This window comes from Sesamum indicum, linkage group LG13 (assembly GCF_026168435.1).
Source record: "Sesamum indicum cultivar Baizhima isolate 11 linkage group LG13, ASM2616843v1, whole genome shotgun sequence".
Taxonomy (NCBI): Eukaryota; Viridiplantae; Streptophyta; class Magnoliopsida; order Lamiales; family Pedaliaceae; genus Sesamum; species Sesamum indicum.
In genome coordinates, this window is record NC_142669.1 from 8514545 (window position 1) to 8531488 (window position 16944).

A 16944-nucleotide genomic window follows, 5' to 3' on the forward strand; every position below is an offset into this window, starting at 1 on the left:
ATAATTATAAATTAAATATTAGTAAAAATTGGGAATATTTGGAAATATAAATGAGAAATGAAAAAACAAACGAGGTTGAAATATTTGACGAAGCAACTAAATATTTTTAATTTTATCAACAAAAGTTGTAAAAGTTGATTGGGAGCGACATACAACTTTTGTTAAGCCAACTTATAATTTAGGGGTCAACAACTCTCGTTGCCATTAACACTCAAAGGTACATCGAACAGACTACTGTAAAAAGAGTAATTGAACTGATTTTATTTTGTTTATTCCGAACTAATTTGATCAAACTCTTATTTGTGCTGCTTTTCTTTATCTATATCTATACTAATATATAAAAAAAAAATCATTGACACTCACAAACAGCTGTTAATGACGTCGTCACACCAATATTTTGTAGACTAAAAATGACCTTCAACTGATCTTAATTTTCTTTTATTTCTTTTTTCTTTTTATATAATGTATTTGTCTACATATATTCTACTATTATTTATAATATATTTTAAAATATAAAAAATTATTTATTATATGCACGCAGAAATAATGTACCATGATGGCTAATTATTTTAAAATCTATTCTATTTTTCATTAACCCAAAAAAAAGACGATTGTAAATATCTATATTATTATAAAAGAAAATCCATTGATCGTACCCTCTTTTCGTTCATTTTATTCTTTAAAAAAAATTGTCCATAATAGTAATTTTAATACTTTTTAATTATTTTTTATTTTTTTTCTCTTAAACCACTATTCTATTTTTCTCTCTCATGATCATATTTTTTGCCCTCACAAACTTCCATAATTTTAATAAATGCTATTACAATTAATTTTTTCTATCTCAAATGCCCCATATTTATTTTTTCTTACAAGCTTTCATATTTTTAATAAACCCATAATTATATATATATATATATATATATTCTTTTTTTTTATTTTACCCTACAATTCCCTTTTTTTTTTTACCTCACATACTTCTTTCTTTTTCCTCACCTTATTATATTTTGTGTCTCTTTATAATTTATTTTTTTTTTATCTCACACCATAATTTTTTACATTCTAGTGAAAACCGAATACAACAATGTCTAATGTTAACAAATAGGAGCATTGTTACTTTTTTGGTAAGCTAAATATTTAGAGAAATTCTAGTTCGAACCCCACTTGACCGAATCTGAATATAAATACACATTTATTATATGTTTCCATTGCAATATAAACGTTTGGAGAAACTCTAGTTCGGACTCTACTCGACCGAATCTGAATATAAATACAACTTTGTGTAATATCCAAAAAGAAAAAAAGAACCTAACATAAAGACACCTTTATTCACTTAAATAGTATGCATACAGCCAAACTACATAGTATTGCAACCAATACTTCAAACACTACATATTAATCACCAAACCATAATCAAACGAGAACTCTCCTGAGCTCATGACAGTTTTATTTTGACCTCAAACACCAATTAACCATAAGTCATTACAAACAGTATATATTATGAGTAGTCGGGCTTTCGAGCAACCTTAGCAATGTGGCCAATGTTTGCACTTCTTTGGTTTGTGCTTGTAGTGTCCGTCTACTTCTGCACCATCGCTTGATTTGGCAGCTTTCTTTCCAGCTTCTTCATGGCTTTGAGCCTCAGTATGATCCCCGTCGGCCTCTAGCTCTTGGCAGTGGGGGTAGTGGCAGTGGTGGTGGTAGTGATGGTGGTGGTCATGCCATCCGTCCACTTGCACGTCGCCCTCTTCACAAATATGAGTAATACAATCAAAATTTATGCAAGACGAGAAAAGATTCGACATGTAAGAACTAATTTATCTTTATTTTGATTTTACTATTAGATTAATGCAATCTATTCCCTTGTGATATTGTAAATGAGCATATTATCTCTTATAAAAAAATAATAATAATTTAGCCCCTATCTAGAGAGGTATCATTTTAAAAAATACAAGAGGGTAAATTGTTAAAAAGAATTCATAAGGCGGTACTTTGCTCATTTGCAATATCACAGGGGGTTGCTTGCATTTTTTCCTAGATTAAAGGGCTTATTACACTCCCCTCTCCTGAGGTTTGGTGCAATTACATGTAGACCTCCTGTAGTTTGGAAAATTACATTTAGCATCTCTGATATTTGCTTTAATCTAGCAAATTAATAAGTCCATTCATTAGTCAAAATTCACCAAATTTGTTAATATTAACAAAAAAAATTAGAAAAAAATTCATATTTAACTCTGATCAACTCGGTATGGATTTATGACAGATCAAATAAGTATTTTTATAACCAAATTATTCTCATACGTCTTTCCATGTTAATTTATTCACGAATAGATAATAATAACAAGTTACGTTGATAATTAATTCAACGCGATCAAAACTTAATTTGAGCAAGAGAGTACTCACCAGTTTGAGGGAGGCCGGGGTCGTTACGAGCCGAAACAACATGGGAAGAGACAACAAGAATTATAGCAAAGACAAGTCCTAGAAAAATCAAACTCTTGGCAGCCATTTCTTCTTGCCCAAGTGCTGCAGCTAGTAAGAGTTGGATATGAGAAAACAAAGAACGATTTTAACACAATTTATAGACCATTGCTTCCACATGCAAACAAATAGCGCTCACACTTTCAACGCCCAAGTCAAGATTTAATATATAAACTAAAAACACGACTCTTCCCATCCCACGACGTAACATCTTTTTTAATCCCTTACACTTTCTTGCAACACGATGTTATTGCCCCCACCTAATGCACGTGCATGGAGACAAATATGACTTAAATTAGAAAAGAATATATTTTTTTTTATTACGATTAGTAGATCAATTAATAACAACTACGTAACAGCTATCAGTCGTTGTTTTTGTAAATGATGTTAAAATATTTGCTAAAGTTTAAAAACTGCAGCACATATTCTGGTCATATGTAAAATTATGACAAATATTGATTAATCGGGATTGAAATTTAAATTTTCACATCGATTTTGTCTGAATTTATAGCATAAAAATAATTGATTTGTTTGTAGTGTGATGAAACCTGATACAAACCCAGAAGTTTCTTCTTTTGTTAAAGTGAAACACAAGAAACATAATAATGTTAGTCATAAGATTTCAATCTTCAAGAGTCGGATTTAGAGACGGATTTAGAAGTGAAGATTAGCGCCAAATTTAAAAGTGAAAGTTTGAGGACGTCTACAAATTATACATATGCATCGAGTTCATATCGCCGAAGACAACTAAAATAATTTGGCGAAGCTAATATATAAAAAAAAAAAATTATGTATATTTTAAAAAGAATTACAGAACCTGAGGGCGCTTGGCCCCCTTTAGATCCATTTTTTTTGTCAAGATTTTATCCACCAAGTGTGTATATGTTAATTGAAATAAAAGATGAAGTAAAATTTAAAATAAAATGTTCCAATTCGATAAAATTCAGGGTAGAAGATTGCGATTAGCATGCACTAGTCCATGTAGACGTAGATAGATATATATATATATATATATATATATTCTTGAACTTATCCTTAATTTAATTTAAATTTTTATATATCTATCGATCATACCTTCTTATAATCCCAATTAATTCTTGTCTTTCGTATGAACTTAGCCAAGCTCTCTCAATTTCAAACTGGGCATGTATTCTAATATACTTCTCAAACTTCAATCTCTTGCACCATTCTAGAGGTGTAAATGAGTCGAGCTCTGTAAAAAAATTATGGCGTAACACGAAAACCTTGTAATTGGAGTGTGTGAACCTTAATCCTTTGTCACAAATTGAGTCAGAAATTAATAATTACGATAATTAATCTACAAATCATTAATTAAAGGGGTTTAGGTGCAGCATTGGATTGGATTAGTCAAACTAAATTTTGTAGACTAAAATGTGTTTGAGTCAAAAACTTGAGAGAGTAATTAACTGAGATTGATTAATTCAAATATGGATAAATTATAATATGATATAGACATAGGGTGCAGGGTCCTAATCATGTCATTACCTCTTAATCAATCTATCGTATTATGCTGCGATCAAGAATAAATAAATTAATCAATTTACACTTAATTTAATTTTTCTTCTTATCCTATCCAATCTCTACTATTAATTGTAAAATGGAAAAAATACGAACAATCGCTTCGTGATATTATAAATAAGCAAATTATGCCCTATAAAAATAATAGTAATTCACCCTTTTAATTTAAAAAAAAATACTGTAGTTTATCTTCTTATATTTTTTAAAATGGAGTTATTTACCTCTCTGTCTAGGGAGATAAATTATTATTTTTATTTATATAGGGTAATTTGCTCATTTGTAATATCACACAGGGTCAATTGCTTAAAATCCTTATGATATATGAAAAGTTTTGTAGATTTAATTTCACACTACTCTTTAGAGACATTGCCATATTTTAATAATAAGAAGAAGAAATTACAAAGGACTCCCCCAAATTTGGATAATTATGAATATTCCTCATTATATGAAAAATTACAAATATCCTTCTGGAATAAAAATCGTCTAATAAATATCCAAGTGGCTGTCATGAGGGAAAAATGTTAAACGAATTAATTTCATAATCATAATTTTTCAAATAACAAAAGAGTGTTTGTAATTATCATAAATTTTATGGGATCCCGTTGTGATTTGCCTTTTAAATAATTATATTCCTTAAATAGATTTATTAAAAAAAAAAACTCTGGATTTATATAGGAGATTTGTCAAAATCATCATTATATTTATATATTTATTAATAATTAATTAAGTACATTAAATAATTATTTAATAAAATTCTAGGATTAACATTCACAATTTTGACTTCATAATCATACAAATTTTTTGGTTTATTTTTCTTGTTTGAATTTATCCTCATAACTATTATTACTTTAAAATAGTAATTAAGAACTTTTAGAATAATTGGGATGAGGCCGAGGTTTGGGCCCAACACTCAATACAGTTGGGCCTACTGAAGCCCATAAAGTAAGACTTTTAGCCCACATAAATTCAGACCCAAACTACTTCCTTTTTTTCCCCTTAAATAAAATTAAAAATTGTTTCAATCGCACGTTGGACATCATTTTGCGATTGATAAACTTCCACTCGTTGAGAAAGCATCGAATCTGATCAAAGCGACGCCGGATCAGCAGCTTCAACCGGCTTCCAGAACCATCTCCGGTCGCCGGAGTTTTGGGGGTGCTTATCGTGTTCCCACCGTAGTGAGTTTCGTCTTGTTGTGAATTATTTTGCTACCTTTTTCCGATAATGTTTTAGGGTTCTTTGCAATGCGTGATCGCGTTGAATTGCTATAAGCTTTAATACTTTAGTTTTGGAACTATTGCATTTCTTCAGTGGCATCTTGTTATTTATAGAACACTTGGAATCTGGAATATATAATTTGATTTTGGAAGTGTAGATCTCCATATTGATTTGTTGGCTCAAATTCGTTGTTGCAGTTACAGTTCAATTGGTATATTGTCGGGGAGTGTGTTGGAGATGGGGTTCTTTGTAACTACCCTAATCTTCCTAGTGGTTGGGATTATTGCATCCCTTTGCGCCAGGATCTGCTGCAACAGAGGACCCTCTGCGAATCTGTATGTGTTTTACGTAGTTTTTCTTAATTTTTTTCTATGTTTTTGGTTTTATGTGGTAGTTACCTACTGCGCATTCACAACTTCTTTAGTCACCATAGTTCGTAGCTATCTATCTTGTGTCAACACAAAGCAATGTATATGAATAGGACAAGTAGGCTTTATGTTTTGAGTTTGTTGCATACTTCTCTAAGCTAGAGAGCTGCCCACAGGAGTTATGGAAAGTTCTTGTTACTAGTAGGAAATATAGCGATACTGCTATGTTTGAATCTAAAGATGGCCAAGTGAATATCTGAATTTCTATTTAAGTATTTATCTCACTTGTTCGGTTGGCTTGTTTGGGTGCTCATTTAGTGCTTGGGAATGAAAAGGGTTTACAACTGCAGTTGCATTTGGCTGTTGAGGTTGTTACTTGTTAGACATGCTCAATATGTTTTCTCTGCTTGCCACATTTGCTTGGGCTTCAGTTGAACTTCTTTCAGCACAGAGCTAATTCTGTTTTGCAATGCAGGTTACATCTGACATTGATTATTACTGCCACGGTATGCTGTTGGATGATGTAAGTCATATTCCCTCTTTTAAGTAACAAATAAATGCATGCATGCTTGTTGCTTAAACAAATTGTCCTAATAGTATGTACAAGCATGAATTTCCTTTTTCTCATTTCTTCTGTTTCTTCTGCTGTAGCTGATGTTTCTCACTAAATAACCATGGCAATATTCCGAAATTTGGTTAAGAATCTCATCAGATGCTTACGCTTTTTTGGTTTAAACACATAATCTTTACCTTGTATTATAAGTTCGAATTATCTGAATCCTGGACTGCTTCCCCGATCTTTATCTGATGCTGAATAGGCTTAGTCTCCTATTCTAATAAATGTTGAAAATTGGATTCTGTTGTAACATTCTTTTGAGAACTGTACTCTGGCAAGCTTAAATCCTATGAACTGTTCTTCCCCTCTGGCAAGGAGCTCTTCAGCTCAGCTTTGCGATGTGCTTTGTTCTTGTCTCATTTGTTGATTCTATTCAATCATCTGGCATGTGTACTACTGAGGTCCTTGAGAACGTTGTGAATTTCCTTGGGTTGACTAATAATAGTTGTTATGGTGCTGTTTGGGCTTCCATTTGAACTTCAGCAGAGACAATAACTTTGACGCTGAAGTTCAATGTTTTATTTCGGTTGGCGCTGGGGGCGGTTGGCTGTTACATTACTAAATTTTGCATCAATTTTTGCAAATGATGCTAAAGACCATTGATGATTCACCCTGCTTCTGCTCTTCATTTGCAGGTGGGCGATAGTGTATTTGTCGCAGATGAAACCTCTAATTGTCCCGATTTTGAACGAATCAGAGTGATGTATCTATGAGAAGCATGTGGTATCCTTTTGCAAATCCATATTATTGTTTGTGAATGGAGAAATGGAGAGTGATAAATAACATTTTGGGGTATAACCATGCAGTACAAAGAATCCGGTTTTTGTCAGATTTGTATGTAATTTTCAGTGATGGAGAAAACTTTAATGTACTTTTATCTTCTCTGATCTTTCATTGATTTTTTAAGGATTTTATCATATTTGCTGTTACTTAGGAGTTAGGAGCGAATAAGAAACTGGAGTTTGTATCATCAGCTTCTATATCTGTGTAAGCCATTTGGGAATGAGGATTCATTCTGCACAACTCATTTTTATGCTACCGTTTAAGGTCTGGAAAACTCAAATGCATTAGGGGCTTTAATTTTTCTGTTGATTTCTAATGAAGTTTTTAAGCATTCTTTTTCACTGTAAACTTCTGGTTTCAATGTAAACATATGAAGTTCCACATTGCAAGTCGCATATACTATGACTTTCACTATTGTAAAACCCGACTTAATTTTTTCTTTTTGATAAAATAAATAAATATGTCATGAGTGCGCTTCAATTATTAAGTAATTATACCTCTACAATTATATAAGGTAAAGATTTTTTTATTTCAAAATCGCAATTTCTGATATTTGTACATTAATTTTTTTGCTGTGTCAATAATATCTTTTAAGTTGATTTATTAATTTATTTATTTTTGAAATGTGATGTGTTTGTTTATATATTTTATTTTTATTTAAAATAAAGTGTGAAATGTTATTTCATGGATAATTACACCACTCTTTCCTGAGATTTGTTGTAGTTACATATATGTTTTGAAAATTACATTTAATACATTTAATGTTTGTTTTCGTCTAACAAATAGATTTATATGTTCGTTAAATTTTACTTAATTTGTTGATATTAATAAAAAATTATATTTATCCTTGATTAATTTATAATTAACTTATAGCAGATTAATTTTTTTTTTTTTCTAATCAAACTATCTTGTAAGTATGAAGACGTACCTCTTTCTGTACATTTCTTGTTATACTAACAAATTACGTGAATTTTGTTAAATAAAAATAAATCTAACCTGAAAAATATTAAATATAATTTTTGAAATTATAAAAATTTATTCATAAAAAAACAAAATTATCGTATGTATTATACACAATAAGGAACAAGTTGTGAATGTATAAACTATAAAGAGAGCGGGAGAGGAGTAGGGCCAACAAGCATACACACTTGTGAAAATCAGATAAAACAAATTTCTTTGAAAAATCTAAAACCCTAAAATGCTATTGTAACCCAACAAAGACAAAAAGATAACAAAATCACTCACTTTCTCATACCTGTAACCGAGCTCGCGTTAATGGCCACCAGATTCTCCACCCCAGCCTCTGAATTGGCCTCCTCTCACTCTTCCACCGCCTCCATTTCCATCGGTTTCTCCCCGTTGCTATCTAAAAATGCACGTTCTAATGTCTCCTTCTCTAGCTCTCGCCGGCGAAGTTTTTGCAGTTTCAGACGCCATCGGAGTGGGGTTCAGTGCTCGTTTATTCCTATGGACTCCGCCAAGATTAAGGTCGTTGGCGTCGGCGGCGGTGGTAACAATGCCGTTAATCGCATGATTGGCAGCGGCTTATCGGTTGACTTAGAATTTCCCTTCTTTTCTTTGTGTAATGCGGTTGGGTTTTGGTTTACTTTTTCACTGGCGTTTTTTACCTTAAGATTTGACTTTTTGAAGCTAAATTTGGTCGGCAATTTTGCTGCTGTAAGTGTATGGATGAGTGGTGATAGTGGTTACGGTAATATGCAAGGGGTTACAGGAACTGGACTTCGAGTTAAGCAAGTCTTAGTGCCATAAGAAGATGTTACTTGTGGTTGGATAATATGCTAAAATTGAGTCCTCTTTAGTGCGGGCGAATGGCAATGATTATCTGATAAGAGGAATGTGGTTGAAGTTATTTCTAAAACTGTAGGAAGACATTGTCTTGTGCAAAGAACTTCTTTTCAAATATGGATGCTATTTTAGAGAGTTATTCTGCTTTAGAAGTCCGGGAGTGGTGTTTATTGGCATTTAAATCCACTTTCATTAATGTTTACTAACATGTTTCAGTCGATTATATTGATTATCATGTTTTCATCTCATAGTGAATCAAGTGCAAACATTCTTTTTCACATTTTTCTGACATGTGATTATACTCTTATTTCAGGCATTTCTTTTTCTAATAATCTAAATTTCCTGAGACAATTTTCTGTCCCTACTTAATGATAGGGAGTGGACTTCTATGCCATAAACACGGATGCTCAAGCTCTACTGCAATCTGCTGCTGAGAATCCTATTCAGATTGGAGAGCTTTTGACTCGTGGACTTGGTTAGACTCTTCGCATTTTGGCAACTATTTGATCTTTTTAAACTTGAACATGCAATAGTTTTACATGCTAAAACGGAAAATGATGTCATCATGGATTTGCTTTACATGTATAGTTATCTATCCAACTTGGCTAGCGTGGTCTGATGGTAGAACTGTTTCAGTTTGTGACAACAGTCTTGCTGGAATGCAGGTACTGGCGGCAACCCACTTTTGGGGGAACAGGCTGCAGAAGAATCAAAGGAAGCCATTGCAAATGCCCTCAAGGGATCAGATATGGTATTTATAACAGCAGGGATGGGTGGGGGTACAGGTTCTGGTGCTGCCCCTGTTGTTGCACAAATAGCAAAGGAGTCAGGGTATTTGACAGTTGGTGTTGTAACCTACCCTTTCAGCTTCGAAGGACGTAAAAGATCTATGCAGGTAGGTGTTCTTCTGTTCTTTTCCAATTATAGAGAAACAAGAATAAATGTCTTGTTCTTCTCGGTTATTTTACTATGAGTTTCCTTTTGAATTGGATGATTTTGCCCTATGGTATACTTCTCTTACTCTATCGTGCTAAGGATATGTGCCCTTTGAAACAAGAATTCATTGAACATATCTCAACACTGTTTTGCTTTGCATATAATTTTGTTTCAGGCTCTCGAAGCAATTGAAAAGCTCCAGAAAAATGTGGATACGCTTATTGTAATTCCAAATGATCGTCTCCTAGATATTGCTGATGAACAGACTGCCCTTCAAGATGCTTTCCTTCTAGCAGATGATGTGCTCCGTCAAGGTGTTCAAGGGATATCAGATATAATCACGGTAAGTGATGATAAGATTTTATAGTGCATCGTCCGGAATTTTCTGGCTCTTTAATAAGTTTCTCAACTCCCCCAGAGCATTGGAGCATGCTTGAATATCTGACCTTTTCACTCTGTCTTGAATTTGCCTCACTCAGCTAGATGTGAAAAAATTATTTTGATGTTTGATATCCTGATTACGCATTCCCAAGTCATTCTGGAGACTACTGAATTTCTATGATGCATAAAATATTCCAAAAACTTTATTCATGTTACATGTGTGGATCTCATTCCCAGGTTATGTATGCATCAGAAACTTATTCACAGCTTGCATCTCACGAGAATTCAATCATTCTTCTTGTTTTTGCAGATACCTGGTTTGGTAAATGTGGATTTTGCAGATGTGAAGGCAGTCATGAAGGACTCTGGTACTGCTATGCTTGGAGTTGGTGTTTCCGCAAGCAAGAACCGAGCTGAAGAAGCAGCTGAACAAGCAACCTTGGCTCCACTGATTGGCTCTTCTATTCAATCCGCTACTGGAGTTGTGTACAATATTACTGGAGGGAAAGATATAACATTGCAGGAAGTGAATAGGGTGTCACAGGTATTCTGCCACCTTTCTCCATGTTTCTTTTCTTTTGTTTTTCTGTTCCCAAGAATCACACCTTCGTAACTCTTTTTTTCCCTTTTTCTTTCTCTTTGGGGTAAAATCTCACATAGCATTATTTTTGTGGATTCACAACTACCACTAAAGCATCAGCAACTCTCTGTTTCTAGGGCCTCTGATTGATGGGGATACCCAACTGTATATTGTCCACACATGGAAGATGAGGGAGTAATCTGCAATTTATGTTGTATCCCAGTATAATTTAAACGATTGTGTAAACCAAAAATGTATGCATATATTCAGAAAATGACGAAAAGGGCACAGATCACTTTACTATTACAGTTTCCAGGGCGCATGAAAGAACCATAACCAAAAAGTAAAACTAAGATATTGGATTCGTGTGTTATTCTTTCTAAATTCATCACCATTTGCTTCCAGGTCGTTACGAGTTTAGCAGATCCTTCTGCCAACATTATATTTGGCGCAGTTGTGGATGAGCGTTACAATGGGGAGATCCACGTCACCATTATTGCCACTGGTTTCACTCAGTCGTTTCAGAAGACTCTTCTGACAGACCCAAGGGGTGCAAAGCTAGCTGATAAGCCCACTGGGAGCCCAGACGGCATGAAATCTCCAGTCACTATCAATCCACCAACCTCTCCTGCGACTAGTTCTAGGATGCCTGCTCGGAGGCTCTTTTTTTAACCTTTTTGTGTTTGGTTCGTACCTTTCTTTTATCAGTTCGTTTCTCTCTTCATCAGGTAGGGCTTGAGGTGGCATTTCCATGTTATAATGATTGATTGTACCATCTGTTGAATTGCAATTTCTCAATGCTTCTTAGTCTATTCCCTTATATCGTAGCTGAACTGAAATTTCATCCATAGGTAGATTGAACCGTAGCACTTAAAATCTGTACAGTGAGAACAGGGCCACTGATTCTTATTTGAAGAGTACGTCATTTTCCTTTGATGGATAACACTTCAACGAAGAAAATTATGATTCTAGTCCTGTATGATGGAAAATTCTTGTAGGACCATGTTGTGTCAAATGTTTTTAAGAACTAATGTGATTCGACTTGTAAAGATAACTCATAATTTGATAGATTATAGGGGTTCAGAAGAGATTAAGTCTTCTCTTTACCCCCATTAAATTTTTTTACGTACGTGCTCCATCTGGTTAGTAATTGAAATCCGTAGCCGAAAGCAGAAACAGATGAACAATTTTCTTGGTCTTTTTCCTTTTTCTGGGTTTGTGGGGGTGAGGGACCTGCAATTTGGTTCATATACAAGGTGTTCCTTGGTATCTGACACACTGTAGTAGCATGAACATATATAAATAGAAATACAAAAGAATCAAGTGCTCAGAGAGGTGGTTGGCAAAGTGCAAAATCCATCTCTTTAAATCTCTCATAGATACCATTTTTTACCCAACTCAAGCACAATCTTCGTCTACCGCTTCAGAGCATTCACAACATGATGAGATTGCCCATTGAAGAATTGTAGTTACCTAAAATCGTGTTAACTTCATTCCTATAAGAAGTAGTCTGGAGGTGGCTTTTTGGCCGGTGCTCCTCTTGATTCCTGCATTCAACCATTAACAGCATTAATGCATTTTAAGAAAGCAAAAATGCACTGTTGACAAACTACATGTCATGGTGACTCAAGATAGGTCTATGGTTAATACATCAGCATTTAGGAAGCATGAAGCATGAAGCATGTGCCCAGGCACGCATAATCATTTGCACGTACCTGTGGGGCTGCTTCAAAAACACGAAACTCCTTTTCTAGGTTTTCATTTAGCTCGAGAATTGCAGCTACATTTCCGCATCTGCGGCATGACTAAAATTCGTAACAGATTCAAAGGAGATGAATGAAAGAGAAACATATAGCAGTTTTACCTGTAACAGTAATTTGGGGCAGACCAGACTGTAACTATCTGCTCATTAAACATCCATTTATAACCTTCCATTACCAACTGATGGGCCCGACATATGTAGTCAATATTATTCGTGTGATTAAATGAAGTGACAACGCTGCCACCAAACAAGAATCCTGCACCACGCGGGCTCAGACCCCAACCATCAACAATGTCTTCAGGATCTGACCACAGAAGATCACACATGGCACCATCATGAGGAACTTCTTGCTTTCGGTCAATTATCCGGATCTGGAATATAGATGATATCAATATCTAATATGATAAAACAAATTAAAAGCACAAAATAATTAATTTAGTATATTCTTTAGACCTGGTCTAACGTGGAAATTGCAGGAGACAAACCACCATGAACACAAAATATCTTATTGTCAATGAGTGCTGACAGGCTGCAAAAGACAGCAAAAAGGACATGACATTATTAATGTGTCCCCAAATAAGCCATGACAGGGACATGGGAAATTGAAACATGGTAATACAGGCATGAAGGAGGTGCAAGACCACATTTTGAAGTTTGCCTCATCTAAGCTTTTATTAATTCTTTTTCACCTTGTTATATCATCCAACATATGAAACTCAAATGAAGTTTGTGCTTTGCACAAAGACCTGAGAAATTAATAGAAGATCTCAACCTCATGTAATCAAAAATTTCGGTGCAATATCTCCAAACGTTGATCGAACCATATTTCCGTAGGCACTCGTCGTAGAAACCATACACCTGGAAGAAGAGAAAGCTAATAAGTATTTTATGCAAAATTGTACCTCAAAACCTCACAAAAGAATGAAGACTAAACCTGCGTTATCTGTCGGCTCTCATGGTTTCCCCTGATGAGAGTTATCCTATCAGGATATCTTACCTGTCAATGCAGTAACTGTTAGTTGAGCAAAGTAGCTTTATTGTCTGAAAACATGGAGCATTGGGTACATAGATATGCTTTTGACTTTTCGTATTATCCCAGAACACTGGGTATCATAAAAAATGCTGGACCACTTATATGCAAGTAATGTAGTAAGCAATTACCTTCAGAGCAAGTAGAAGCAGAAATGTCTCAACAGAGTAAAATCCTCTATCAACAAAATCTCCAAGAAATAAGTAATTTGTCTGTGGACAATCACCTCCTACTTTAAATAGCTCTTTCATGTCATAGAACTGCCCATGTATGTCTCCACAAATCTACATCAACCACTTGGCAAAAGGTATTAGTATAGAATTAGAACTCAGCCAACTGTATTAACAGCTTCCATAACCTGAAAGGCAGTAACTAGAGTACCATGGGGTTATAATAGAAGCTAGTTCGGCATCTTTGCAATGGATAGAGTAATAAAAGAAGGTTAAAGAGTCTGTATTGCCATGTTTCCCCCTTGCACTTTTTTATTGTTTCCGAATAATCCTTTGGGGGAGGGGGGAGAGAAGGATTAGCACCATCAATTTTTACGAGTTGCGACTTTCTTCAACTTGTCAGGATGGCTTGTGGCTGTGACTGTAAGTAATTTGGTTATCACTTGAACAAGCGACTCCAGTTAAAAAAATATGAACTAATTATTATCCCGTTAAGATGTGGCTTCTTTCAGAGTAAAAGTTCTAGCTGTTCCTGTTATGGTTAAGCTTCAACCTTTCTGTTTGAACCATTGGCTGGATCACATCGAGATCATTCTGCAGATCAGCTGCTCTCAAACTAATATCTTCAATCTCTCAGTTTGCTCAATTTCATTAATCAATTGGAAATACCTTAAATTTAAATCAAAGTCTATAACTGGATTAAGAGGAAAACATTGAGAAGCATCAAAAACTATTTTACGATATTTTCTGGCCTCGTGACTTTACTGATGATGAAAGTCGGAAGACCTTCAGCAAAATGGGCAGGAAAAACAGTTTCAAGTGAGGTAGTAACACATCTGAGGCTGAAAATCCAATCCAGTTGTACATTTTTTTTTAACACGTGTACTAATTACCAAACATGATATGTAAAAATGTTGTCAATCTGTATCCAGATCGTGTTTTGGGTGAACATGAGTGCTAAAATGCACTATATTTTCCATTGACCAACCATTCCTATATCTGAGGCTCCACTACTCAGACATGACCTAATTGTCAATTGTAGTAAAACTATATCTGTGAGTGCTAGTATTTTCTTTGATTGAACTTCTCATTTCTGAGTGATTGACTTGGTTTTCCTTACTTTCTGAGCCAAATTAGATTAACCAACCCTCCACCCCCCAAACACACACACATACACAACCAAAAAGAGAACAAGAACAAATAGCAATATGAGTCGGAGCTTGTTATTCGCTCCATACTTTCTGAATCAACAAACTGGCAGCATAAAGAGGACCCAAGTCAATTGCAGAAAACAAAAATCTACTTAGAAACCCAATTGCCATGAATTTCAGTTTTTTGTGCTTAACATAAATACCTCCTGTTTCTAGTATTACAAATGAGAAGTCGAGCTCCATAGCATCTTATTATCATAAAAAAAGCTCTATAACATCTGGACAATAAATCTTTAATTTGTAAAGGTCTAGATTTTCAATGATGGAAGAAATACAAAATCGGCAAAAAACTATTTACATTTCACAAAAACTCCAGTAAAAACCAAACCTAGATCCATCAAGCAACTAATAACTCAAAATAATACAACAAATACAAAAATCCGAGAGCAGAATCACTCCCACCGAAATCAATCTCAAGCTCCTCAAATTCAAAAACCATAAAAGAAAAGGACCAAAACCAACCCCCCCCCCCCCAAAAAAAATGTGCGTTAGAGCCAAAACTTTTCTTCTTCGATACTTACAGTTACTGGGGCATCAACGCGCTGAACATTGCTCTCTTCGACGAGGATTTCCATGGCTTTGAGGCAGAGGGCCTTGACTTCAGATTCCTTGAGCGGTTCGCATCTCTTCAACTGTTCTATTTGCCGGTCTAGGTCCGACATCTTCCCAGATTCGGAATCCAAACGCCGCTGCTCTTTTCGTGCGTCAACCCTATCCCGTCCGTATTAACAACCAATTCCGCGATTCCGCATCGGAATATATAGCGATCTTCTCCTTCCAGTAAAACTGTAGTTCGATACTGCCACTGTTGACTGACGTTAGCAGTGGTGAGGCTCACTCTCTCTCTCTCTGGACTGGGGTTTTCACGATTCGCGCTTAAACTTCGGGGAATTTTGATTTCCCCCCTTATATCTTGCCTTATTAGGTTTTCTGGATGCAGCACTCCTTTTATTTTGAAATGTCACCCTCTTGCTTTGAAATGTCATTTTGGCCGCCCACCCCCCCCATATTATTACATTTTTTTATTAATTAATTTTTTAAAATTTTATTAAAATTAGTAAAAAAATTAAATAAAAATTTATATTTGTTTTTCGATTAATTTATTACATGTCAAATAAATCTTTTCCAAATTAAATTATCCTTATAAATCGTCACACTGACTCACTTCACACGCTAATGTATGTGATGAGATATATCTTCACCATTGTAATTTGGTTATAAAATATTTGTATTAACCTGCAATAAGTCAACAATGCATCAATCAAAGATAGATATGAATTTTTTATTCAATTTTTTTTACTAATATCGGCAAATACATAAATTCATAAAATATTTGTGTTGACCTGCTAACATTATTATGTCTACATGTGATTAATAAAATTTCACGAGACAAGTTCAAAACAGTAAAAAAAAATATTTCCAAAAGCACAAGGAGCGTGTAATGCACTTTTCGTTAATTACTAACAGAATGACATTTTTTGCCAAGTTTTACAAAATACAGGGGGATTTTTAGCCTATTTCGAAAAAAACAGAATGAATTTTAGCTTTTTCAACAAAACACAGAGAGGTAAAAGTCATTTTAGCCTACGTAGTATGTGCAAAATACCGCTTTATGAAAAAAAAATAAAAAATAGCAAACTATCTCCTTATATTTTTTTAAAATAAAATAATTTATCACTTAAACAATAAGATAAATTATTTTATTTTAATAAAGACTGAGAAATAAATCGCTATTTTTTCTCAATAAAATAATAATTTGGCTTGTAAATGTCAAAGGAGTTAATTGTATTAAACCCTTTTCAATTGTTATGCTTTGTTTTGTCAAAAATAATACATTGGCTTATGGAGAAATAAAATATCAAGATAATTGATGGTGCTTAAAAAATTAACATTTGAGAAACATGGGCCATATATTAAATCTGGTATGAATAATAAATTAAATTATTCGATACTGAGCAGATAAAAGATTCTTTTAGCTCGAGTCTTTTAACTTAATAAATTTTATCAAATTTACTCGAGCTCGATTGAATTAGAAAACAAATAATAAAAATAATTTTTTTTAAGGA

At 34.2% G+C, this 16944-nt stretch overlaps 3 protein-coding genes across 3 annotated transcripts; 2 read left to right on the forward strand and 1 right to left on the reverse strand.

The window, feature by feature from the left end:
- Positions 1 to 5034: 5034 nt before the first annotated feature.
- LOC105176649 (V-type proton ATPase subunit e1) lies at positions 5035 to 7242 on the forward strand. Its single transcript, XM_011099518.3, has 4 exons — positions 5035 to 5195; positions 5433 to 5570; positions 6079 to 6126; positions 6855 to 7242. The coding sequence occupies exons 2-4, from the start codon at positions 5473 to 5475 to the stop codon at positions 6919 to 6921; spliced, it is 213 nt and encodes a 70-aa protein (XP_011097820.1). The 5' UTR covers positions 5035 to 5195; positions 5433 to 5472; the 3' UTR covers positions 6922 to 7242.
- Positions 7243 to 8155: 913 nt separating this feature from the next.
- Positions 8156 to 11525, forward strand: FTSZ1-1 (homolog of bacterial cytokinesis Z-ring protein FTSZ 1-1). Its single transcript, XM_011099519.3, has 6 exons — positions 8156 to 8553; positions 9184 to 9283; positions 9474 to 9703; positions 9920 to 10087; positions 10436 to 10669; positions 11111 to 11525. The coding sequence occupies exons 1-6, from the start codon at positions 8278 to 8280 to the stop codon at positions 11375 to 11377; spliced, it is 1275 nt and encodes a 424-aa protein (XP_011097821.1). The 5' UTR covers positions 8156 to 8277; the 3' UTR covers positions 11378 to 11525.
- A 358-nt stretch (positions 11526 to 11883) lies between these two features.
- On the reverse strand, positions 11884 to 15824 carry LOC105176652 (serine/threonine-protein phosphatase PP-X isozyme 2). Its single transcript, XM_011099521.3, has 8 exons — positions 15400 to 15824; positions 13629 to 13781; positions 13402 to 13464; positions 13240 to 13325; positions 12921 to 12996; positions 12570 to 12838; positions 12421 to 12499; positions 11884 to 12252 (listed from the first exon to the last, which is right to left on the reverse strand). Exons 1-8 carry the CDS (start codon positions 15538 to 15540, stop codon positions 12202 to 12204), a joined length of 918 nt encoding a protein of 305 aa, XP_011097823.1. The 5' UTR covers positions 15541 to 15824; the 3' UTR covers positions 11884 to 12201.
- Positions 15825 to 16944: the final 1120 nt, after the last annotated feature.

Bases quoted from the DNA above. Each gene is read 5' to 3' on its own strand.
- LOC105176649 (XM_011099518.3), top strand. From the start codon at position 5,473: ATGGGGTTCTTTGTAACTACCCTAATCTTCCTAGTGGTTGGGATTATT. The intron at 5,571-6,078 runs GTATGTGTTTTA...TTTGCAATGCAG, and splicing joins AGAGGACCCTCTGCGAATCT to GTTACATCTGACATTGATTA. The intron at 6,127-6,854 runs GTAAGTCATATT...CTTCATTTGCAG, and splicing joins ACGGTATGCTGTTGGATGAT to GTGGGCGATAGTGTATTTGT.
- FTSZ1-1 (XM_011099519.3), top strand. From the start codon at position 8,278: ATGGCCACCAGATTCTCCACCCCAGCCTCTGAATTGGCCTCCTCTCAC. The intron at 9,704-9,919 runs GTAGGTGTTCTT...ATTTTGTTTCAG, and splicing joins GACGTAAAAGATCTATGCAG to GCTCTCGAAGCAATTGAAAA. The intron at 10,088-10,435 runs GTAAGTGATGAT...TTGTTTTTGCAG, and splicing joins GGATATCAGATATAATCACG to ATACCTGGTTTGGTAAATGT.
- LOC105176652 (XM_011099521.3), bottom strand. From the start codon at position 15,540: ATGTCGGACCTAGACCGGCAAATAGAACAGTTGAAGAGATGCGAACCG. The intron at 13,782-15,399 runs GTAAGTATCGAA...TGGTTGATGTAG, and splicing joins GCGTTGATGCCCCAGTAACT to ATTTGTGGAGACATACATGG. The intron at 13,465-13,628 runs GTAATTGCTTAC...CTGCATTGACAG, and splicing joins TGCTTCTACTTGCTCTGAAG to GTAAGATATCCTGATAGGAT.